Genomic DNA, 23,804 nt, shown 5'->3' with positions numbered 1-23,804 from the left:
ACCAGATTATGAATCATTTCCCTTGCTGGAAGGGAGAGAATGCATTGGGATGAACCTGATTATTGAAGGGGGGATGAAGATGTTGACCTGTATCTCCACCCCTGCAAATGCATGTAACTACAGACAGAAAGTTTGTCTCTTTGCCCTTAAAATGATTGGTGAACTACTGTACATTAATGCTGTTGATAAGCACATTGGAAAATAACTGAGCTTTAAAGTACCATTTGTCTTCTGTGAAGTTGCTTCGATAATGAAGATTCATGGCGGCAGCTTGGTCACAACTAGGACAGACTCATCTTAGTGTTTACAAGGCTGAAAATAGTCAACTCTTGATTTTCCAGATAATAAGAGTTTTCAGCTATTTTGGTTTTTCTGACTTGGCCTGTTGACCTGCATCAGGATTTCCAGGTAGAAGTACTCAGAGGAAGCGAAAGAGATGAAGCCAATCTTGGGTAGCCTAAGAACAAAATGTCCTCATTTGAACTGAAGTGAGACCCAAGGGCTGTGTATCAGCGTAAACAAACTGTGTCATTACAATGCAGCTTGACCACGAGTCACCAAAGATGACTTCCTCGCTCTCTGTTCTGTATCCCACCTAATCATGTAATTGTCTTTTTTTCTCCAGACCTCAGAGCTGGGTGTCACAGAGCACGTTGAAGGAGACCCTTGCAAATTCGCACTGTGGGTGGGGAGGACACCAACTTCAGATAATAAGATTGTCCTTAAGGTACGTCCACTGGAGCTGGGGAATGCGCTCTGTGACACGTTCACCATATCTGTTACACGTGTGCCTTTTCCTGTTGTTGAAACAGGCTGTCGTGTCCTTCTTTTTGTTCCCTTGGTGGCCCCTAAGCTTGGCGATCACCACAGAAAGAACAGTAAGATGAACCCAGTGTGGTATTCTAGTGGTGCAGTATCTTGAGCTAAACTTTTGCTGCCTACAAAAGATCACATGGAGAAAGGTCTTTCTCATCTTCTCCATGCTTCCGGTCTTATAGAGTGTTGTTTTTAAGTGAGTATTTATCCAGGGTGATTGTTTAAGAGATATAGCAAGTCGAGGTACAAAAGGAGGGAGCTATGGACCAGTAGCTCCCATTGTACACTTGACCTCTGGTTTCCAGAGGAAAATAGGCATCGATGCATCTGCGAGGGCCTTTTGACACTTTCAAGGCTGAACGTGCCCAGAATCTCTATGGGGTCCTAGACCCTTTGACTTTCTAGTTTGGAAACAGAGAAGGGCGGGGGGCATAATCAGGTACAGGGTTTGGTATGTTATCATTTGAAGTGTTCATAAACACTGAGGTTGTTTTTGAATATATAGTCTTTGAGAGAGGAATATATCTTTGAATATTTGATTTGAACTCTGTTTTGATTATACTGACCTCTCCTAGGAATGATGGAGGACTCTAAGGATGTCTTAGGGACTTCCCTCCTCCCATGTTTAAGAAAATACAGATGGAACTGTCTTTTTGAGCTGTCTGGAAAGACCATAAGAAACTTCAGGATGTTTGGGGGCAGATGTAGCTGAAGATTTGTAGAATATTGGGAGGTGAGCCAGCAGCTTAATGGGCCTCTGGTGTGTGGACTTGCATGTCAGTGATTTTGTCTTCTACATTCCTTTTCATCTCTCTACGGTATTTCCAGCGACTATGAGTTATTCAACTATACTGCACTCATATAGAGTGTCCGCTGACTATGGAATCCATTGTGTTCCTAAGGTGTTTATTCACATGGAAATGATGGATTGTTTTGCAATGAATATATAATTACCAACCGAATGTATTTTTCTTGTTAGTCCTGGCATAAAGCCCTATAAAATATAAATTGCACTGATAGCTAGATATTAGAATTTCAAGGTATATTCAAGACCTGAAAACTTCCAACTTTGGTTGAGTGTTTCCCCAGATTAGCTGCAGTGACAAACGCCCAAGGGTGCATCTGAGAAATCATGCCAGATATTTTAGTCAGATATGTTATTATTTAGCCATATTTATTATGTCCTAAGTGAAATACCCATGATGCAGTTGAACAGTCACATTTCCTATAGGCTTTACCAAATGAAAGTTTGTTTTCTAGGGAATTTGGGGTAGTATTTTTCTGACTTCTAGCAAGAGACTAAAGGAAATGATGTCCTTAGTAATTTCAGAGATTGCTTGGTGATGGTGGTTATGGCATAGATGGTGGTGGAGGTGGTGATGGTGGAGGTGGTGGTGGTGGTCGTGTAGGTAGTGGTAGATATTTTAGCAGTGGTGTGATGTGGTTATTGTATAGTTCGTGAGGGTGTAGACAGTGGTAGAGATGGTGGTGAGGGTGTAGGTGCTGGTGGTGGTCGTGTAGGTATTGGTGGATATTTTAGCACTGATGATGGTAGTTATGGTATAGATGGTAGTGGGGGTGTAGATGTTGGTAGAGGGGGTGGTGGTGATGCGATAGATGGTGGTGAGGATGTAGACAGTGGTAGGGATGGTGGAGGAGGGGGATATTTTAACGGTGGTGGTAGTTACGGTATAAGTGGTGGTGAGGGTGTAGATGGTGGTGTGAAGTGCAAGTTGCCCAGTCATGTCTGACTCGTTGCGACCCCATGGACTGTATAGTCCTGGAGGCCAGAATACTAGAGTGGGTAGCTGTTCCCTCCTCCAGGGGATCTTCCCAACCCAGGGATCGAACCCAGGTCTCTAATATTGCAGGTGGACTCTTGACCAGCTGAGCCACCAGGGAAGCGGGAGATGGTGGCGGTGGTGGTGAGAAACTGAAACTCAATCACTCAGTCGTGTGTGACTCTTTGCAGCCCCAGGGACTGTAGCCCGCCAGGCTCCTCTGTCCATGAAGTCCTCCAGGCAAGAATGCTGGAGTGGGTGGCCATTCCCTTCCCCGGGGGATCTTCCTGGCCCGGGGCTTGAGCCTGGGTCTCTCCCACGCCACTGTCATGGTCGCCAGGGCGGCCCAGTGGCAGCCGTGGCGACAGTGACCGTGGCCACGGCGGTGGAGGCGACGGCCTAGTAGCTGTAGCACAAAATTATGACCGTTTTTCACTTTTATGGTCTGAAAAGGAGAAGTTTATTTCTAAATCCTTTCCTAAACAGATTGAGACTACTGAGAGTATGAAACAGGTTTTTCTCTTCTCCTAACCAAGTGGGACCTTTGTTGTCATTCAGATGCTAAGCTGTGTCCAACTCTCTGTGACCCCGGGACCACCGCATGCCAGGCTTCCCTGCCTTCTCCTGTCCCCCAGAGTTTCTCAAACTCGTGTCCTTTAGGCAGACAAGCGGCCCGTGGCCCCTTGAGTCGATGATGCCATCCAGCTGTCTCATCCTCTGTTGCCCGCTTCTCCTCCTGCCTTCAATCTTTCCCAGCATCATGGTCTTTTTCCAGTGAGTTGGCTCTTTGCATCAGGAGGCCAAAGTATTGGAGTTTCACTTTCCGCATCTGTCCTTCCAGTGAATGAATATTCAGGGTTGATTTCCTGTAGGATTGACTGGTTTACTTAGTCCTCCAGCTGCGTTATCTTGGTTTTACCGTTTCTGAAAAATTGGTACCTTTTTTTCCGCGTTTAATTTCTTCAAGGTTAGGAGAATTGCTCTCCATAAATGTAATACTCGGCTTGCTTTATTTAAATGACTGGGATCCTCTTTATTGCTGAACCGTGGTATGGGTCCCTTCTGCGGTTGAAACCCTGCCAGATGTTCTTGCTCAGTCACTTCCCTTTGTTTAACCTCCCAAACATCTGTATCAGGCGTGTAAATTCCAACAGTTCCGTACCGTTCACGGTTTCCATCCTGAGACACTTACTTAATGCACAGACTCCCCAGCTGCCTAATCTTTCTGCCTCCCTCCCCAGGAGAGGTGGGTTTTACTGCTCTCCTGGCCTCGGATCTGGGAAGAGAAGCAAGAGGCTCCTTCTGTCCTTCATTTATTTCCCTCAATTTTCCCTCAACTGAAAAGACACATCCTCCAGTTAAAATATGTTATTTAGAAAGAGAGTTCTCAGTCTTAATTTCTTTTCCCAGCATGGGGCTTGACAAAAACAAGGTCCACCATGAGAAAATGCTTGGGTTCCCCTCCCTGCCTGATCTCATGCATCGTCCCACTGACGATTGTTGTAATCATTCTCAGGGAATTATGCTTATATCATAGGAGGTGGATGTTTTCCGTAAGGAAATTAAAAACTGTTGCTAAGGCCCAGGTCATGTAAAAAGGGAGGGGGAAAGAAAAAACAAAAACAAAAACCCTATCTCCTTTGAGGCACCGTGAAAGAAAAATCTGGAAACTCTGATGCCATATGCGTGCATTCAGTCAGTGCCTGTTGAGTGTCTGTGCTGTGTCCTTTCCAGAGAACCTTGGTCCAGCGATGCAGTGGAGTTGAGGGAAGTCCACCATATGTCACTGGCTACAGTAGGCTGCCCTGGTTTATCCTAGCGGCCTAACGCATGGTGGATTCAGGCAGAGTTTGAGGGGATGGGTGTGTGTGGATGTCCACCCCCAGGAATCCTGGCCTCTTCACCTGCTGGCATTGTGACCTTTGGGTACATTTCTAACATGTCCAGGCTGCGGGTCCTCCTTTACGGCAGGAGGATTAGGGAGGCCTCGACTCCACAGGCTGTGAGTGGGGGTGGGGAACGGGTGCAAGTGGAGAATCGGTGCAGCTGCACCTGTTGATCGTGAGTCCAAGGGGTGAGGTGGCAAGATGGATGGGGTTGGGGGCCGCTGGTTCAGGTTGCTCCTGGTGCTCCAAGGGCCACGGGCCACTTGTCTGTCTAAAGGACCTCAGGACATTTGGGTTTGGGGGCAGCTCTGTTTTCCTAGAATTTACCCAAGGCTGCTTAAAAAGTCTTGGGGCTGGGGAGTGATCGATTGCTAGACTATTCAGAGATCTGGAATATCATCAATGCTATACAGAATGAAAACGGTCCAGATGACAGAATGTTCAAAATTAGGGTCATTTATTGGGTGGCACATTAAATACAGAATATGGTTGCTTTTCTACTGAAAAGTTACGTTTTAAATGAACAACTCACGGAATGCGGGCACCTGAGTGTGGTCAGCGCAGCACCCTGACCAGTTCTCACCCTCTGTCCAGGCCTCCAGTATCGAGAACAAGCAGGACTGGATCAAGCATATCCGGGAGGTGATCCAGGAGAGGACCATCCACCTGAAAGGAGCCCTGAAGGAGCCCATCCACATCCCAAAAACGGCTCCAGCCACGAGACAGAAGGGAAGGAGGTCAGTGTCTGGGTTCATTTTTCCAAGTTGGTGTTTATTTAAGGGCAGTAACAAGGCAATGTTAACTTACTAGTTTTCAGAAATCATTTTTCTCAAACATTTTGAGGAATGTTCTTTTTAAATACAATTCACACATAGCATCATTCTTCCTAATGAAATGGCTTCATCAAGACAACAGCCTCCTTCACCTTAAAGCCAGTGAAAGTCTACATGCACATCCCTAGTTCTCTCTTCCTTTTCCAGCCGTTAATCCGTGTGCATGTGCGAATAGTGCCTGTGACCTCGGACGAGTTGTGTAGCATCTACACGCGTTAGCTTCTCGTCTCTAAGATGGCACTGACCATTTCGGCTGTATTTGATCACCGGGAGAACTAAGTGCAGTGGTAGGTGGTAGACACACAGCCCAGGGTCCAGCCCAAAGCCTGTCCTCACTGAAGAGTGATCGGCCGTCATCAATGTTAATATCAGCCGCAGTCATACAGACCGATTCCCACTTCTTTGAACACATCTGTTCTGTGTCCACTGTCCAATGGACACTCGTCACCAGTCTTGAGGCGCAGGCCCAGCAGTGTCAGGAATCTGCATCTTTGTGTCTCCAGGGATGGAGAGGATTTGGACAGCCAAGGAGACGGCAGCAGCCAGCCCGATACGATTTCCATCGCCTCCCGGACGTCTCAGAACACGCTGGACAGTGACAAGGTGAGCGGGAGCTGGCCCTTTCTTGGGGGAGGCGCGTGTAGCCAGTCTCTGGTTTGTTGATAAAGGACAGTTTCTCATCAGCGTTTCAGACAGTTGCCATGGGTTACGAGGGGTGCCAGGAGCAAAGACGGAGTGTCAGGATGAGAGGACTTGAACCCTGAGGATTCAGGAAACAATCATTCATCTTCTCCAGTGCTGTTGCATGGTTCTCTGTGCGAGTGTCCTAAGGATGTGTGTTTAAGCTTTTTTATTTTATATCAAGCAGAAGACCCTATTGTCTGACATTAAATCTTACACAGAGCCCTGGTGCATAAAAGCGGGGCTGCTCTGACTGAAGCAGGAGCAGTGGCATCTGCAGAGGGTGGGCGAGGCCTTGCGTGACCATGCACTGACCACCAGGAGGCCCCAGGCTGGGCCTGCACCCATGCTGACCACCAGGAGGGAGGGTCTGATGTGCATCAGAGAAGTCTAGATTCACCTTCTACAGCAGTGGCCTACAGAGTCCCATGATCCTGTCTTGATAAAATCAATAAACCTACAAAACAAACCGATAGGAGAAGCTGGACGCCTGGGCTTATGTGATACACAGGTGACTAGAGGACCCTGCAAAGCCAGCGGAGGGCGCCGGTGTCCACAGAGGCCTCTGTCCCTACCAAGAGGAACACCTGCCTGGTTCCCTTGCTAGAGGACCAGACCAGGTTCTTGAAACAAATTATTTAACAGCAAGTAGGAGTTTCGTTGGGCTTCCGTCATAGCTCAGTTGGGAAAGAGTCCGCCCGCAATGCAGGAGACGCCGGTTCGATTCCTGGGTTGGGAAGATCCGCTGGAGAAGGGGATAGGTTACCCACTCTAGTATTCTTGGGCTCCCCTGGTGGCTTAGCTGGTAAAGAATCTGCCTGCAATGTGGGAGATCTGGGTTCGATCCCTGGGTTGGGAAAATCACCTGAGGAAGGGAAAGCCTTCTTCAGTATTCAGGCCTAGAGGATTCCATGGACCATACAGTCCATGGGGTCGCAAAGAGTCAGACACGACTGAGCGACTTCCACTCACTCACTCGGGGGCTTCCTTGATCTTGCCATCGGTTCAGGATTCCTAGGTAGTTTCTCCCTGTTTGACCCTGGACTTCCCCACGCGGGTCCTTAGTCCCAGGATCTAGGGTCTGTCTGCGCTCAGCGACAGCCCACTCCCCGCCCCGACCTCCCGTCTCTAGGGAGCGACTGCTGTCAGAGGAGAGAGCCCAGCAGCTGGTCTCAGGGGCCCAGACGTGGCTCTTTTCTCACTCAGCTTTGCAGAAGAATTCACGGTATTGACTGTTGTTTCCAGGACAGAAGTAAGTAGGTTTAAAAATGTTTTCCTCACCACTTTCATTTTTTCAGAATCCTTCTAATTCGAGTAATTAGCTCTTTCCCAACCTCCTTTTTGACTTCACTAAGTAATAAGTCCCAGAACTTAGACTGCTTTGAGTATCAGGATTGGAGAACAAAAAAAAAGTGTCTCATTTGATTTTGTTCCCAGCTCAGTGTATTACATTCAGCAAGTATTTCTCGCCAGTGGTAATAACGAGGAATAAGATAAATGAGCTGTTCATGCATTCGGTGCCTAATAGCCTCTCTCTGCAGCCCCACCCGTAGTCTTGCGGTTAAGAAAATAAATTGAACTTGGGCATTTTTCTTTAGAGTAATCCTGAGTATTTTCTTAAAAAAAAAAAAAAAATTGAGGTAATTAGGTTATCTAAATAGTGGCACAAGACTTCCACCTGAAGGAAAAGTTCGAAATAACCGAGGCTCATGCAGAGGGGACCAGCCGCCTTCATCCAGACCCACTCACAGACCCCCCGAGGCTGACTGAGCATCACACCCCCGCTGGGGGCCCACCAGGCCCCAAACTCACAGTCTTACCGGACATTCTCTAATGGATCTGGTCTGTGTTAATCTGAGTTTGTAAGTGTCCTTAGGGAATTCCCTAGCGGCCCGGTGTCAACGCAGTGCTTTCCCTGCCGAGGGCGTAGGTTCAATCCCTGGACCGGGAACTAAGATTCTATAAAAACAAGGGGCTAGCTATTCATATATACGTGTGTATGTAAAGTCTATTCTAAAAATAAGATATTTGAGTGAAATTGCCAGAGAAACCTAAGTGTAAAAAGTTCTGCCTTTTGGAAAGGATGTTAAGGTGTTTTCCAGAGATTGGTTTTAGAAGAAAGGCAACTTTGTTTCTCTCTGGTGGTTTCTGTCTGGATGGGTGGTGGTGAGAGTTCGGAAGTAATCCCTGCACCTGGTAAGGGGGGCTCCTAGTTCTCCAGCCCCCGACTTTGAAGTACAGCTGCCCGGCACCAGGCAATGCCTCTAGCCCCCCACAAAACCGGGGGCCCCGTCCTCTGACCTGCAGTTGACTGGAGTCCACAGGTTTACCTCAGAAATAAAGCTCCATCCTGGAGTTAGGAAGGGTTCACTTGTTCTGCTTGGAACTTGTTCACTTGTTCTAGGAACTCAGAATCGAGCCTGCACAGCTCCTGTAGAAAAAATAAGGCGCATTATCCTAGGAACTGTTGCTTTTAAGGCAGCAAGTTCTAGTACCTTATGAGAGGGAAGGAATCAACCACTCACAAAAGCATGGGTTTGCAGAAATTAGTCATTTTACACTGGGGATCTATTGGGGTATTAGAATTATTAAAGAGCCGCCTCTTAAGTATTTTATCCCTGAAGGCAATTCACCAGTTTTGGTTTACCGCCTCTCATACCCAATCTCTGAACTCCCTTCCTTGGCTCAGAAGCCCCCACCCTCTCCCAGGGCCACTTCTGTGAGGCGGCCTGTAGTCAGTCCTCCACCCGTGCCCCCAGGGCTGCGGAGGCGGTGGCCTCATTCTCAGCCTAATGTCCTCGTGACCCTGAAGCATGGGCAGTGACACGCCAAAGCTGTTGACTGAAGTGCAGGTGGCGTGTATTTAATGCCCCTCATTGAGGCTACAGGTCTTCAGTAGGCTCAGAAGTACGTGAAAGGGCTGACATGTCCTCCTCAGGCCGTGGAGCTGCAGGGGCTTGTCTCCCTCCACTCTGGGCTCTGCACTGAGGAGAACAAGCCGCGTGGATGCTTCCGAGTGTGGGGTTTGGAGGGGCCGCACCCCTGGAGCCTCATACAGGGCACGGCCCGTGTCTGCAACCACACACACATGTGCCTGCACACATGTTCTCCGCCTTCTTCTTGCAGCCATCTCCCTGTCTGTACTTCTCCCATAGAACATTTCAGGGTCAGTCGATGACTTGGGGGGATACATTTAGGAAACGGCCTCCTTTTCTGCATCAGTTTGTAAAATGCGCTGTTGTGCTAAACTGGGCTTAACCAGAAAACCCTCCTCTTATCTCTGAGGCAGTTAACTTTTCGTATGTATCGAGGTTCTTCCCACCCTCCATATTTCAAGTTTAAACAGCCTCTGCTGACAGAGGCAGATAGATCTGGCAAGCACAATTACTTAACCATATTCTGCCTCTTGGACCTCATTTACGATGTCTGTTATGAGTTAGTTGTTATCATGGAGTTTGGTTCCCTTTCAGAAACTGGGTGGGGGGATGTTTTTGACTTGGCCTCTTGGAGAATTCTTGAGGAAAAGTTATCTGCCCAGTGCCGTAGTGACTCTCAGACGAGGCGCAGAAGGTTATGAGTCTGTGAAGGAGGGGCTGCTGGAGACCCCCGCTTTCCAGGGGATGCTGTTAGCCGATGCAGACCACGGGTCCCCACGAGGACCTTTCTTTCCTTGAAATGTCGGTTTTGAAATAGGCCATCTCTCTGTCTCAGATGTAAGTTCAGCACTGATTCCTGCTCATCTCAATGGTATTGTGCTGATAAAGCGATCTCATGAAATTATGATTTGGGTTCCAAAGGCATCAGATGCTTGCCAGATTCTTACCTCATTTGTCCTGAGCTTGCCTCCCCGAGGTAGGGAGGAAAAGCCTCCGGGGCACCGAGGGGACGAGGGAGGCCTGGTGACCCTCACAGGCCACCCAGCAGTGGAGTGGGGAGCCAGAAACAAAATGTGCATTTAATTACCTGGCGACTCTACACCCTGTTATTTCACACTCAAGCTGAGTACAAGCTAAGTACTTTTAGCATATTAAAGAAGCAGCTTTTAATATTTTTTTCCTTCTGTCCTCTTTATTAGTCTTGTGGATTGCTTCATAAAACAAAAATGTATATATATAAGGAAAAAAGAAAAATATGAGGGTCAAATATAGGCTACTATAGAACAAAGCTGGAGAAGGCAATGGCAACCCACTCCAATACTCTTGCCTGGAAAATCCCATGGACGGAGGAGCCTGGTAGGCTGCAGTCCATGGGGTTGCTAGTAGTCGGGCACGACTGAGCGACTTCACTTTCACTTTTCACTTTCATGCATTGGAGAACGAAATGGCAACCCACTCCAGTGTTCTTGCCTAGAGAACGCCAGGGATGGAGGAGCCTGATGGGCTGCCATCTATGGGGTCGCACAGAGTCGGACACGGCTGAAGTGACTTAGCAGCAGCAGCAGCATAGAACAAAGCATCTTGAAGTCGGGATGGAAAAAGTAGCCAAGGCAAGCCAGGGCAGCCTGGGGGAAAGGGGCCCAGGCCAGCAAGAGGCCAGGTGTGAGCTTTCTTCAGGGCTAAGGCCATGCAGGTCTTATTTGTAATGAGCGAGACATTCACTTGAGATTGGTACTTGGCATGCTCTGCCCTAAGCTTGGGATGTGAATGTGTAAGTCCACACATTTAGAAAAATAAATGGTTTCAGTTATTTTTCATGAAGTGTATTTAGTGCTACGTTGGGGATATGAAATTTTATGCAGTTTAAAAAGTCAATGAACCTCTGGGAAGCGACAGTCTCCACTGTAGGAACTTGGACAGGTTTACACAGATTGTAGTACTGCGGCAGCATGTAAAGTAATTAATGCCGGTATGTTTTAAAATGTGGCTGGATTCATGTTTTTAAGAAAGGAAAACTGCATCCAGCCTACTTAGGAAGCGCCTCCCGCTTGCATTCAGCCTCACTGGTCACATCCCTGGCCTATGTGCCAATCCCCTTAAGCTCATGCTCTCCCCTCTGCCCGAAGCTGCTAGAAGCAAGAGGCAGCCTTGACTCAGAGATTCTGCCCCATGGGCTGGGTTTGCCAGAACCTCCCAGGGCCTCTTGTAGGTTTGCCCACGTAGGCATGAAATTGAGTCACTCCATCCAGAAGCCTTTCCATTGACAGCACATAGTTTCAGTTCCCAGGCATCAGAGTCCTGACTCTGCCCAGACGGTAACAAGAGTAGGGTAAGCAAAGTCTTTAATGACCAGCAGCAGATGATTGGGCTTCCCTGGTGGCTCAGACGGTAAAGGATCTGCCTGCAGTGCAGGAGACGCAGGTTCAATCCCTGGGTCAGGGAAGATTCCCTGGAGGAGGAAATGGCAACCCACTCCAGTATTCGTGCCTGGAGAATTCCATGGACCGAGGAGCCTGGCGGGTTACAGTCCATGGGGTTGTAAAGAGTCAGACATGACTGAGCAGGGTGAGCCTCCCCAGCCAGGCCTCTGAGCTCTGCTTCTCAGCAGCCTCTGCACCTGTTTCCTCATCTGTAAAAGCGGACAATACTGCTCCCCACTCCAGGGCTGTACTAAAACTGTGCGTGTAGAACAGTGCCTTGCATGTCCTGAGTGCTGCATAGGTTTTAGCTGTGACTGTGTCTTCATTTGAAAAAGCGCCTCCTTCTCAGCCACTCATTATTTGCTCTTGCAGTCGCTATACAGCGGCCTCTTATGGAGCACTTTTTTGTTTTATTTTTTTTTAATGTTTAATTAGAGCATAATTACTGTATTGTGATGATTTTTGCTGTACATCAACGTGAATCGGCATCAGGTATACATGTGTCCCCTCCCTCTGGAACCGCCCGCCCACCTCCCTCCCGTCCCACCCCTCTCGGCTGTCACAGAGAACTGGCTCTGGGTTCCCTTCATCATACATTGAACCTCTACTGGGGATCTGTTTTACATACGGCATGTATATGTTTCAGTGCTATTTGCTCATATCATCCCACCCTCTCCTTCCCTTACTGTGTCCAAAATGTCTGTGTCTCCTTTGCTGCCCTGCAAGTCAGATCATCAGTGCTGTCTTTCTACACTCCACGCGTGCATGCCAAGTCTCTTTAGTCGTGTCTGACTCTTTGCGACCTTATGGACTGTAGCCCGCCAGACTCCTCTGTTCATGAGATTCTCCAGGCACAAATACTGGAGTGGGTTGCATTTCCTCCTCCAGGGGATCTTCCCTGACCCAGGGATCAAACTTGCATCTCCTCCAACTCCTGCACCGAAGGCTGATTCTTTACCTCTGAGCCACTGGGGAAGCCCTCTAGACTCCATGCTGCTGCTGCTAAGTCGCTTCAATCGTGTCCGACTCTGTGCGACCCCATAGACGGCAGCCCACTAGGCTCCTCTGTCCCTGGGATTCTCCAGGCAGGAATACTGGAGTGGGTTGCCATTTCCTTCTCCAATGCATGAAAGTGAAGTCGCTCAGTCGTGCCCCACTCTTAGCGACCCCATGGACTGCAGCCTACCAGGCTTCTCCGTCCATGGGATTTTCCAGGCAAGAGTACTGGAGTGGGTTGCCATTGCCTTCTCCGTCTAGACTCCATATGTATGTGTTAATATATGATATTTGTCTTTCTCTTCCTGACTGACTTCACTCTGTATGACAGGCTCTAGGTTCATCCACCTCATTAGAACTGACTCAAATGCATTCCTTTTTATAGCTGAGTAATATCCCATTGTGTATTTGTACCACAACTTCCTTATCCATTAGCTGAGCACTCTCGATTGCAGTGGATTTAGAAGCTGTGTTCGTTGGAAGCTCGAAGCTGTGCTAAAGGTAAACTGCTGAGATTTAGCACCTGGACTTCGCATCTTGGTGTCTCAGCAGTAAACACTGACCACATACCGAATGGGCAGCCTCTGAAGAAGGGGAGAGTCTCGCTTGAGACGTTTTCCCAACCACTTCTTCAGTCCTACCACATCAGCTGCACACATGTAGGGTGATGACTCCGTGCTCTTCATGAGGTTGATCCGTGCATTCCCAGGCATGAGGCCATCACCCCCTGTGCGGCCCAGGCCAGGTGCTGCCCTGCAGGAACAAGCAGGGGACACCCTCCCCGCCAGCAGCCTGGCGAAGGTGGCACCTGGCATTGGTTCCTTCTATCTTTCCAAGTGATGGTGGCTTTTTATAATTTTTAACAAGTTTCTTAAGTGTGCCCATAAAGACACAAAATGAATGCAGTCTTTGCTGACTTAAGTTACTCAATCAGAAAAACAAAGTTCCCCCCACGCTAGGGTAGAGTGCCTCAGTTCTAAGAAAAGGCAGATTTTTTTCAAAAGTACAACTTCAAGCATAACGGCAACAGAAGTATTTCAAAAAACAGTGGCGGATCAAGAAGTGCTTTTCAACGTAAAGGTTATGGTGCCCATCAGAGTCACTGTTGACGACGGTGGCCCATCTTTGATTCCAACTTGAGGCGAAAGGTTTATTCTGCCTGTTCTTTTGTGGGAGGGACCAGTCAGCTGGTTACCTGCCTGCCATGCCTTAGTTTTTCAGGGGATAAAGAAAGAGGCCTTTCAAATGAATGTTTGTGGATAAGTGCTGCTCACTCAGCAAACACAGCAAGCAGGCGCCTCTGGGCTCCCTTGTCCTACCCGTGGTCTTGCTTTCCAGGCCTGTGACTGAAAGTAGCACACGTGGGTCCAGCTGTCTGCTTCCTGACTTTCCTTCCTTTTCCCGCTTTTCAGTCAACGAAGCTGTTTAGTCCTGCCCCGCAGCTCAGCTCTCAGCACCTGCCCAGCACGGTCCGGTGCCTCTGGTTCTGACATGTTCAGAGTGAGGGCAAGTGTGGCATGGACCCAGCTTCTGCAGAGCTCAGAGCCCAGAGGCCTGGAACCCGGGAGCTGTCTTCTCTCTGCTTTGCCTGGCTTTTTCACACTTAAAGTTTGCCTTTTCAAATACATCTTTCCAGTTGAACTTCTTGGCATGCTTTTGTTTTAACCTTTTTATTCATTTATTTTTGGCTGTGCTGGGTTTTCCTTGCTTTTGCACAGGCTTTCTCTAGTTGTGGCAAGCAGGGGCCATCCTTCGTTACCAAGTGCCCAGGTTTCTCATTTCAGTGGGTTCTCTTGTTGCAGAGAACAGGCTCTCGGGTGCTCGGGTTTCAGTCGTTGTGACTCCAGAGCCCAGGCTCAGTAGTTGTGGCACATGGGCTTAGTTGCCCCAAGGCATGTGGGACCTTCCTGGCCCGGGGATGGAAGCCATGTCTCCTGCGTTGGCAGGCGGACTCTTAGCCACTGCACCATCAGGGGAGTTTGAGCTTCTTGACACCGTAACTGTCCATTGCGTCTCACATGTGTCACGGTCAAGGAAGACTTCCAAGAGTTATTTTAAAGTCAGAACCGCTTGTGATCTCGTTAGTAATGGGGAAAGGGCTAACCTCCCTGAAAAAAACAAAAACTATACCCAGAGTTTCTTTCCTGAATAAAATGTTAGATTTGGTAAGCTGCTACTTTGGGAAAAGCTTTTTCTCATAGATTTCTTTTTGTTTTCTTTTTGCTTCCCCCTCTCCCCACTTCTTTCTCTTGGCAGGGGGAGGGTGGTGAGAAACACAGCATTTTTGCCATCTTGCATTTTTCAGTTCTCGCACATTTCTTTTTTTCACCCGGATGTGCGAGAGGCTTACAGTGGTCCTCTTGGAAACCCAGCAGCAGGTTTTGTGACGGCTTGTCCTGTGAACTTGGCCTTGGGGTTGGGGTGAGCAAGGGGGCCTGGTGGCCACGTGGTTAGGATGGCCTCTGATAAGTCCAAGCCTCAGGCCTCCACCAAGTGGCCCAGGGAGCAAGCTGCTGGGTGAATGAGAGGCTGGGTAATGCGTGTCCTGAGGGGGTTGTTCTGGGTGCCGGTGTGGCCTGTCTCTTGTAACCGTGATGGAGCCATCCTTTCCAATCCCCTTCAGCCGAGGGACCACTTTCTGCTCTGTGTGAGTCTCCTGCAGAACCGCAAGACCCTTAGTGTGGTTTCTAAGCGCCCGCGTTGTACTGGGCTGGAGGATGTGACTTTGCGGGTTGTACACTCTGCCCTGGAGGGGAGGTGGCTTTTATTAGCCTGCATCCCTCCTCCTCCTGAAGCGCTCTCAGAAATTTGGTCCGACATCCACCTGCAGCCAGTCTGAGGTTCTGGAAGCAGGTTCACTTGCAGCGAGGGCTACACCATCCTCGCGTGAGTCAAGAGCCCCTCTTCCTCTGGCGGAGCCTGGCCCACAACTCACCTGGGAGCTGGTTATTCGAGCCAGGTGCTGGCTGTTGTCCTCCCAAGCTGTGCATTCTTGGAATACAAACATGCCTCATTGCAGAGCTCTAGGGAGGGGCTGCTGGAGCCCAACGGGCGGGCGAGAAGCCCCCAGCCACGGCTCCGCTTCAGTTAGTCCTTGCCTGGGTTCAGGTGAAGGAAAATCATGGTTTCTCCAGAAAACGTAAAAAGTCAATTCTGTTCTGTGTGGCGGTTGTGGAAGGTTTGCGTGCCTGCAGCACAGGGTAAAGAATCCGCCTGCAGTGCAGGAGTCCTGGGTTCGGTCCCCGGGACGCTGCAAGTGTTTCTTCCTTTTGGGTGAAACAGCAGCAGCTTATTCATTTTCGGTCATTGAGAGAATTCAGGCAAAGGGATTCTGGTTTGATTCTGCCAAGTGTGCATGCATCTGGGTCCTTGGAGTTCCCCTGGCCGCCCTTTCAGAGGGACACAGGTGGTCTTGGAGGAGGCATTTCATTATAAAGTATCTGCGGGCCCTTGCTCCAATTAAGACCATTTTACTACCAGGCTTTTTAATCATCACATGTAATTTTTTTAAGGTGAAAAGCAGAAATAGTGGGGAAAAATATCTTTTAATGAGAATTTCACAAGAGTTACCATATGCCATGGGGATTGAGATTTTCATAAATTACAGTCCTAAACTGCGTGTGGTAAGGAGCCCATGATACAGGTCCGTAAAATATATAGATATGAAAAAGATAAGGTGAAAACTTTCCAAAATGTGGTTGAAAAGGAAAAGTGAATTTCTAAACTAGATAAATGGAATGGTAACTCCTTCAACATAGTGATGAAATTATGTCACTAGGGGTAGAAATATCACTGGTAAAGAAAGACCTGTTAATGATGTAATATATATATATAATTATGTATAATATATAGCCTAAACTTTTTCTTACTAGGAGTTTAATTCTACTTGAAAGGCTGTAATGACTTGCATTGATACTTCAAAATAGTTATTTTAAGTCTTTCATACAAAAAAAAGTTTTTGTTTTGTTTGTTTGTTTTTTTAAATTAACAAGCCTGGTTTTAAAGACGAGCTTTGGAATAAGTTTAAAACATTCAAACGTGAACACTGAGACAGAAATTCACGGGTTGTCTCTTCTCTGGACTAGAAAATGTCCATTTAATCCTCTTATAAATTCATGCAGGCGATTCTTATGGGAAAACTCAGCTTATTCTTAGGGGCAGTGCCGAGAAGATATAATTTTCTTTTTTTTGACGATAATTCTAGCACTGTTTGAAAATATTCTTCTGATACTAGATTTTGTTACTAAGTTCCCTAAAGCCTTTGAAAAAAAATTTTGACTCAGTATGCAGTTTTTTGTCAGAACAGGCTTGATTTTTATTTCTCAGGCCCTGTCAAGGGCGCAGATGTTTCCAATAGTTTTGATTACTGCGCGAGGGGCTGGAACTCGGAGCCAGAAAGAGCGTCCAGCTCCATCCCTCTGGGCCGCCCCGTCCTCTCTTCTCACCCTGCCCCCACGACAGAACCTCCAGCAGCCTGAGAAATCCCCTGCAAAGGAGAAGGAGGCCAGCACAGGCTGGTGATGAGGGGGCAGTGTCTGAAGTTGAGCTTCCCAGGGTGGAGCCAGGGTGGTGTCAGGGAGAGCTCAGCCAAGGGAAAGGGCCGTAGGAAGTGCGGGCCTGGGGGGTGCTTGGTGAGCTGGGCTCCGCACCACCGCTTGTCCATGGGTCACGTTTCCCTGGGATGGGAAACATTCCTCCTTTTCGTTACAGGGATTAACCGCTTCCATAACGTGGGTTTTTTTTTTTTTTTTACGAGGGAAATTCTTATGCAGACTGAGCCTCTGCCCTTAACCTTGTAACATCAGCCCCTTCAATTGTTCGCAGAGAAGCAGGAGAAATTCAACATGGTTTTTCCAGAGAAAAGTTTGTAAAATTTAGTGGGGGAGGGTTGTCAGTCACTGGTAGAAATAGTCCTTTGCAGCCTAGCAAAGAGAGTTCCTTTCATCAACATTTAAGCTTTATTTTGGATGAGTTTTGCTTTGTTTTGCTTTCTGAGGTTGTCTAGTGGACATGTGTTTCTTATTCTATCTCAACTTGCTCTGGAAAGAAAGGCTTGGTTAGAGCAGGAGGGCAGCGGGGAGCACGGAGCACAGCAGAGGCAGCGGGTGGTCGCAGTCTCTGTAGGGCCGTGGAGCCCGGGCGGGGGGCCCGGCTCCCAACTCTCTGCCGGGGGCCAAAGGAGACGTGTCTTTGCACCCGCCGTAGCCCCCCGCCCGCCCGTCTTGTTCTCGTGTGCCGATGCCTAAAGGGTGACAGAAAACCGGGCACACGTCACACACCGAACACAGCAGACTCCCTTCCCGAAGCCACAGAGGAAAAGCCCGTGTTTTGTCTTGCTTTGCAAACAATGGCTTCCTTTATAGAGCAAACCTGTTTTACCGTCTTCACTCCAGCAAGTGTGTGAGCACTCACTGGACGCAGAGCCCAGCCCGAGGGTGCTCCAGGAGGAGCCTGCCCTTCGGCAGCTTGCCCTTAGAAGCCGTGCCTGGCCCCCGGCCCCGGGATCTCAGCGGTGCCCCGGACAGGCCCAGGCGTGCCCTCACACACGGGGAGAGCAGCACAGACCTGCCTCCTGGTGCCGAGGGCAGACACACACACACGGCTGGGACGTGTACAGCAGAGCGACACAGACCTGTTTGCTCGTGCCGAGGGTAGACACACGCATACAACCCAAGACATGGCTCATGTCAGGATTGAGGCATAATCTGTTTAAGGAGAAAGTTGCTAAGGATGGTAGCATCTGAGGAGCAACTTTTCAGAGGGACTCGACAGGGACTTAGATGAGACAAACTGGGCAGGTAGGGCTCAAAGTAGAAGGGACTGTGGACACAGGGCAGCGAGACCTGCCTCCGACAGGGGACACGGCTGCTCGGGCTGTTAGGCATGCGAGGAGCCACGAAGTGTGCCTGGTGAGTGGGCTGGGACCCTGTGACAGGAGCTTTGAGTCTTCTGCTCAGGAATGTGTACCTAAGACTCTTGAATAGGAGGACGGCATATCTGAGCATATGGCGGCAGTGTTCAGGTACTTTGCAAGGAAAGCCTGGATCAGGCGGGCCCCTCAGGATTCCACTGCAGAAATCCAAGTGAAGTGAGCCGCGTGGGCGTGCAGAGGGAGGGAGCAGTCAGACAGACACCCCAGAGTCGGACAGTGTTTGGAGGGTGAAGGCACGCGACTGACGGCGGTACCCGAAAGGCAGCCCGGGACGAGTCATGTCTCAGACTCACTGCTTTGGAGGGACGGGGATGCAGCATGGAGGGTGTGGTGTGGACCCCACACAGGGATGGAGGACACACCAGGGAGCCTGAGCCTGGGGCGGCCGGACTGGAGGGCCGGCGGGGACCACCCAGACACGGGGCGCAGGTGGTGAGCACGCAGGTGAGCTGTCCCCAGGGAGTGTGCCGTCTGGGGCCAGTGGACAGCACACGGTCACTAGAGGCCCTGCGCCTCGCTTCCCGAGCGTGGTCATGGAGTCGGTGCTCTTCATGGAGTTTGTGGGTAGGCTTCAGGGGGCCTAAGAACTTAAGAGGAGTTTGGTCAGGAAACAGGAGCGAGCTGAGAGGAGAGAAGAAGGGCAAGGCCTTTCAGGCCACAAGCCACGCGGCGTGTGGAGGGGCGTGTTGGCGTGTGGGGTGGGGCAGGGGCAGAGGGTCGGGAAGATGCCGTGGGGGCTGAGGAGGGCTCTGAGGGTTTTGGAGAGAGAGGTGCCTCGGGGTCCCAGGCTCGCTGCTCTGCAGGGACCTCCCAGTCCAGGCGGCACAGGCGCGCAGGAGCCTGCCGTCTCCAGGCCACTCCACGCTCGCCAGGCTGGGGTGAACTCCGTCTTGTTTATCACCGTATCTCATAACAACCCCCCCAAAAAGCCTGCGAGCAGAGTTTGTACTTGTGTGTGCTGTGCCGTGTGCTCAGTCACTTCAGTCGTGTCCGACTCTTTGCGACCCCAGGGACTGTAGCCCGCCAGGCTCCTCTGTCCATGGGGATTCTCCAGGCAAGAATACTGCAGTGAGTTGCCATGCCCTCCTCCAGGGGATCTTCCTGACCCAGGGATCCAACCTGTGTCTCTTATGTCTCCTGTGTTGGCAGGTGGCTTCTTTACTACTAGAGCTACCTGGGAACCCCTTTACCTTAAGTTTAAAAATGAGAAGGTTGACCTGTAAACAGGTTTAAACTGAGTGGGTCCACTTACAATAGGTGCATTTTTTTTCCAATAAATACATATATGTGCTATAATGTATTTTCTCTTCCTCATGATTTTCTTAATAATGGTTTCTTTTTTACCAGCTTACTTTATTGTCAGAATATAGTACATAATGCACATGACATGCAAAATATGTGTTAGTCGTCTGTTATTGGTAAGGCTTCTGGTCGACAGTTGGCCTCTAGTTTGGGGTAGTCAAAAGTTATGCACAGATTTTTTTTGACTGTGCAGGGGGTCGGTACCCCTAACCCCCATGTTGTTCAAGAATCACCTGTCCATAGGAGGGGGATATGTCTCAGTCAAATATTTGGACACTCATATAAAAAATCTTCAGGTTCTGAGAGTAACACACTGGAAAATACGTTAGAATATGAAAAAGTAAACACTATTCCCTTGGTTTGGAAAGGAGGTAAATTCAGGGACCGGAAACTTGAGGGCCCCCACTCAGCCGGCGTCCTGCGCCCTGACGCAGCTGGGAGTGGGCGCCAGCCTCACCTGCTGCAGGCCCGTGGTGGGGACACGCTGCCTGACCTGTGCCCTCTCCTCCCCAGCTGTCCGGCGGCTGCGAGCTGACCGTGGTGATCCACGACTTCACGGCCTGCAACAGCACCGAGCTCACCATCCGCCGTGGCCAGACCGTGGAAGTCTTGGAGCGGCCCCACGACAAACCCGACTGGTGCCTGGTGCGGACCACTGACCGGTCGCCCGCGGCCGAGGGCCTGGTCCCCTGCGGTTCCCTGTGCATCGCCCACTCCAGGAGCAGCATGGAGATGGAGGGCATCTTCAACCACAAAGGTAGGCGTTCGTGGGCGACCATGACATCCTCCCGGAAATGACAGCGGGGCTTGCGTCCACAGTTCCTGCAGCCCCATAAGAGGTGCAATCCCTGCTGCGCCCCGGGCCTTCAACACTGCATCCCTGGGCCTTTTTAATCCATTGGGGGCTGCGAATGTCATCTGTCACTCAGAAATAACGGTGCATCGGTCGCCTCAGTTCCCCAGACCGTGTTGTAAGATCCCAGGTTAGAGGGGGGGGAAGAGAGCTGTTCTCTTGAAAGCCAGTGTCATTCATAAACAGAGCAGACAGAAAGGCCGTTTCCTCCAGGTGATGCTGAAAAGAGGTGGGAGAGGTGGGACCATGTTCAGCATCTCCCTAATCAGGTTTTCACTTTGTGGATCATTTTGTTTGTGTTAAATACTGGATGGTTGAGTGTGCAGGCCCTGGAAGCATAACTGTGCCATCTTTATAGCCTGGTTAAGTGTCTCGGGGCATCTGAGACCCCCCCCCCCAAGTTCCCTGCCAGGAGAGGGAACACAGCTGGACCCCCAGAGGGAGGTGAGCTGAGTTAGGCAGGCCTCAGTGTCAGGGGTCTGAAGCTCTGACAAGAGAGATGACTTTTGAAAGAAGTGTTTTTCCACTGAAATAGCAGGGTATTTGAACAAAACAGCATTTGACATTGCTTGCGGACTTGTTTAGACACAGGCAGCTGTCACAAGGCCGCTTTTCCACATGTGGCAGGACAGGTCAGTAATGGCGTCCTAGCAAGTCTGTTTATCTAAACATCCAGTGTGGTCACTGCTGGACTGATGAGACTTGAAATGGGGCCTGAGTGAATTGAGCTGGTCTGCAGGTGCAGAATACACACCGGACTACAAGACTTAAAATGAAAACAGAATGTCAGTTATTTTATAGTCATTGCATGCTGATATGGCAATATATTTTATAGGATGAATTAAAGAAAATATACTATTAAAATTAACTCCACTTGTTTCTTTTTACTACTAAGTGGTGCCTGCTAGAGAGCCTTCACTTTGTATGCAGCGCGCACTGTGTCTGCTCGATAGTGTTGCTTAACCTCTCATCTTAGTGAGGAGCTGATAGGAGGTTTTTAAGAGCTATTCAGAAACACTGGTCCTCAGTTTCTAGAAAAATTCTAGAAACTGAATTTGGGTATTTTCTGTGCTGTGAACCACTTTATATCAGTCTTCATTTTCTGCAGTACAGATTTGGGGTTCTGCAGTTTGTTCACCCTTCCTGAGAGAGCATCACAGTACTCTGCATATTCCAGTTCTTTCCTGTTAGCATGGGAACGTCCCAGCTGCTCCCTCCGTTTGTCAGCTGTGCCCACTCTACCTTCACCCTGACGCGTCCTGGAGACAGTCCTCCGGCTCCTGAGGGTTAGTCATGGCAGTGACTAAGTGGTACTGTACAGGAAACAGCTCCTGACCAGCTCACCTCGGGAATGAGTCCCAACCGTGCTCAGATCCCTTGGGGCCTAAATGTGACTTTATCATCACCGCAGTACCCAGCTGGAAGAATCAGGCTGTGATGTCTCCAGGGTTCTGAAGAGAAAGGCAGAGAATTCTCAGATTTGCCCCAAAGCCGAGGCGTCTGCTTCCATTTCTGGCCAAGCTGCCTATGAGGCAGTGTTGAGCCCGCCCTGCTGCGGTTCCGGGTTCAGGCGGTGTTGGTCCCGCCCTGCAGTGATGCCAGGTTCGGGCGGCATTGGGCCTGCCCTGCTGTGTTACCGGATTCAGGCGATATTGGGCCTGCCCTGCTGTGTTACCGGATTCGGGCAATATTGGGCCTGCCCTGCTGTGTTACCGGGTTCGGGCAATATTGGGCCTCCCCTGCTGTGTTACCGGGTTCGGGCAATATTGAGCCTGCCCTGCTGTGTTACCGGGTTCGGGCAATATTGAGCCTGCCCTGCTGTGTTACCGGGTTCGGGCAATATTGGGCCTGCCCTGCTGTGTTACCGGGTTCGGGCAATATTGGGCCTGTCCTGCTGTATTACCGGGTTTGGGCAATATTGGCTCTGCCCCGCTGTGTTACCAGGTTCGGGCAATATTGGGCCTGCCCGGCTGTGTTGCCGGGTTCGGGCAATATTGAGCCTGCCCTGCTGTGTTACCGGGTTCGGGCAATATTGGGCCTGTCCTGCTGTATTACCGGGTTTGGGCAATATTGGGCCTGCCCTGCTGTGTTACCAGGTTCGGGCAATATTGGGCCTGCCCAGCTGTGTTACCGGGTTTGGGCAATATTGAGCCTGCCCCACTGTGTTACGACGTTCGGGCAATATTGGGCCTGTCCTGCTGTATTACCGGGTTCGGGCAATATTGACCCTGCCCCACTGTGTTAGCGGGTTCGAGCGGCACTGGGCCTGCCCTGCTGCGTTACCGGGTTCGAGCGGCACTGGGCCTGCCCTGCTGTGTTACCAGGTTCGGGCAATATTGACCCTGCCCCACTGTGTTAGCAGGTTCGAGCGGCATTGGGCCTGCCCCACTGTGTTAGCGGGTTCGGGCATCATTGGACCTGCCCTGCTGTGTTACCGGGTTCGAGTGGCACTGGGCCTGCCCTGCTGTGTTACTGGGTTCGGGCAATATTGACCCTGCCCCGCTGTGTTACCAGGTTCAGGCGACATTGGGCCTGCCCCGCTGTGTTAGTGGGTTCGGGTGTCATTGGACCTGCCCCTCTATGTTACCAGGTTCGGGCAGCATTGGACCTGGCCAGCTGTGGTCCCTGAGCTCTGAGTTCAGGCAGTGGCCTGTGCTGGGCCCATTAGTGTTTCTGGGGTTTCATGATGTATTTAAAGTCCTTGAGTCTGAGTTGAAAATAAAGTCCAACTCTTTTTCCAAGTGTGTCTATTATGTGCAGAGGAACCCTGGTGAAATGAAGCTACAAATAACATTGGCTCTGGAAGACTTATTTTCTCATGTACCTTTCCTGCCGCGTGTTCTTTACTTCCCAGTGTTCGCAATTGCAGGCTAGCCGGGCAAAAAGAACCGTGTATTTATCACACTTGACTTTGTCCTGAAAACCTCCTGTGGAGGTTGGGTTTGTGCTGGTTTTCTGGTTTAACTCCATTCTGTCCCCTGAGCCTTTTCTCTGATACTCTGTCTTCCCATCCCCTGAGACATGACTTCTGCTTTACTTAAGAACGTGTTTCTTTGTTGAATAAAACCGGTTGTGAACTAACGGTCGTTTAGCAGATCAGAGCTCAGAACCTGATCCATTTCTTCCTTATGTCTGGATTTTTTATTTTTCCTGCCATGTAGGGAAACTTGAGGTTGTCTGTTCCCTTACAGTGTTAGGACTTGGGCGGCTGATGGGGAAGGAAGAACCTGCCTTAGGCTCTTTGATAGACCTCTTCCAGAGCCTCCTGTCCACATTTAGGTCCAGGAAATCAGGCAATGACCAGGGTCTCCATCTAGGAGAAGAATCTTCGGCAAGTAGTCGGGGCAACAAGGCCAAGGATCCAAAAGAGCCACAGGGACTGTGGGGTAAGAGGCCTCTGCCCCCTTGGGAGGCCCCACAGCCGCCCT

General features: G+C 49.9%; 1 protein-coding gene across 4 annotated transcripts in view; it reads left to right on the top strand.

The window, feature by feature from the left end:
* The window catches only part of TRIO (trio Rho guanine nucleotide exchange factor), a 363,130-nt gene that overhangs the window by 255,025 nt on the left and 84,301 nt on the right, over positions 1 to 23,804 (top strand). For all 4 annotated transcript variants that reach the window (XM_055555138.1, XM_055555137.1, XM_055555139.1 and 1 more), the window contains 4 exons: positions 626 to 727; positions 5,078 to 5,220; positions 5,820 to 5,919; positions 20,037 to 20,280. In XM_055555138.1, the coding sequence (XP_055411113.1) occupies positions 626 to 727; positions 5,078 to 5,220; positions 5,820 to 5,919; positions 20,037 to 20,280 (589 nt within the window). The remainder of the gene's footprint in view (positions 1 to 625; positions 728 to 5,077; positions 5,221 to 5,819; positions 5,920 to 20,036; positions 20,281 to 23,804) is intronic.

Source organism: Bubalus kerabau, chromosome 18 (genome assembly GCF_029407905.1).
Source record: "Bubalus kerabau isolate K-KA32 ecotype Philippines breed swamp buffalo chromosome 18, PCC_UOA_SB_1v2, whole genome shotgun sequence".
Lineage (NCBI taxonomy): Eukaryota > Metazoa > Chordata > Mammalia > Artiodactyla > Bovidae > Bubalus > Bubalus kerabau.
The sequence above is the reverse complement of the archived record's forward strand: the minus strand, read 5'-3'. Positions and strand labels throughout refer to the sequence as shown.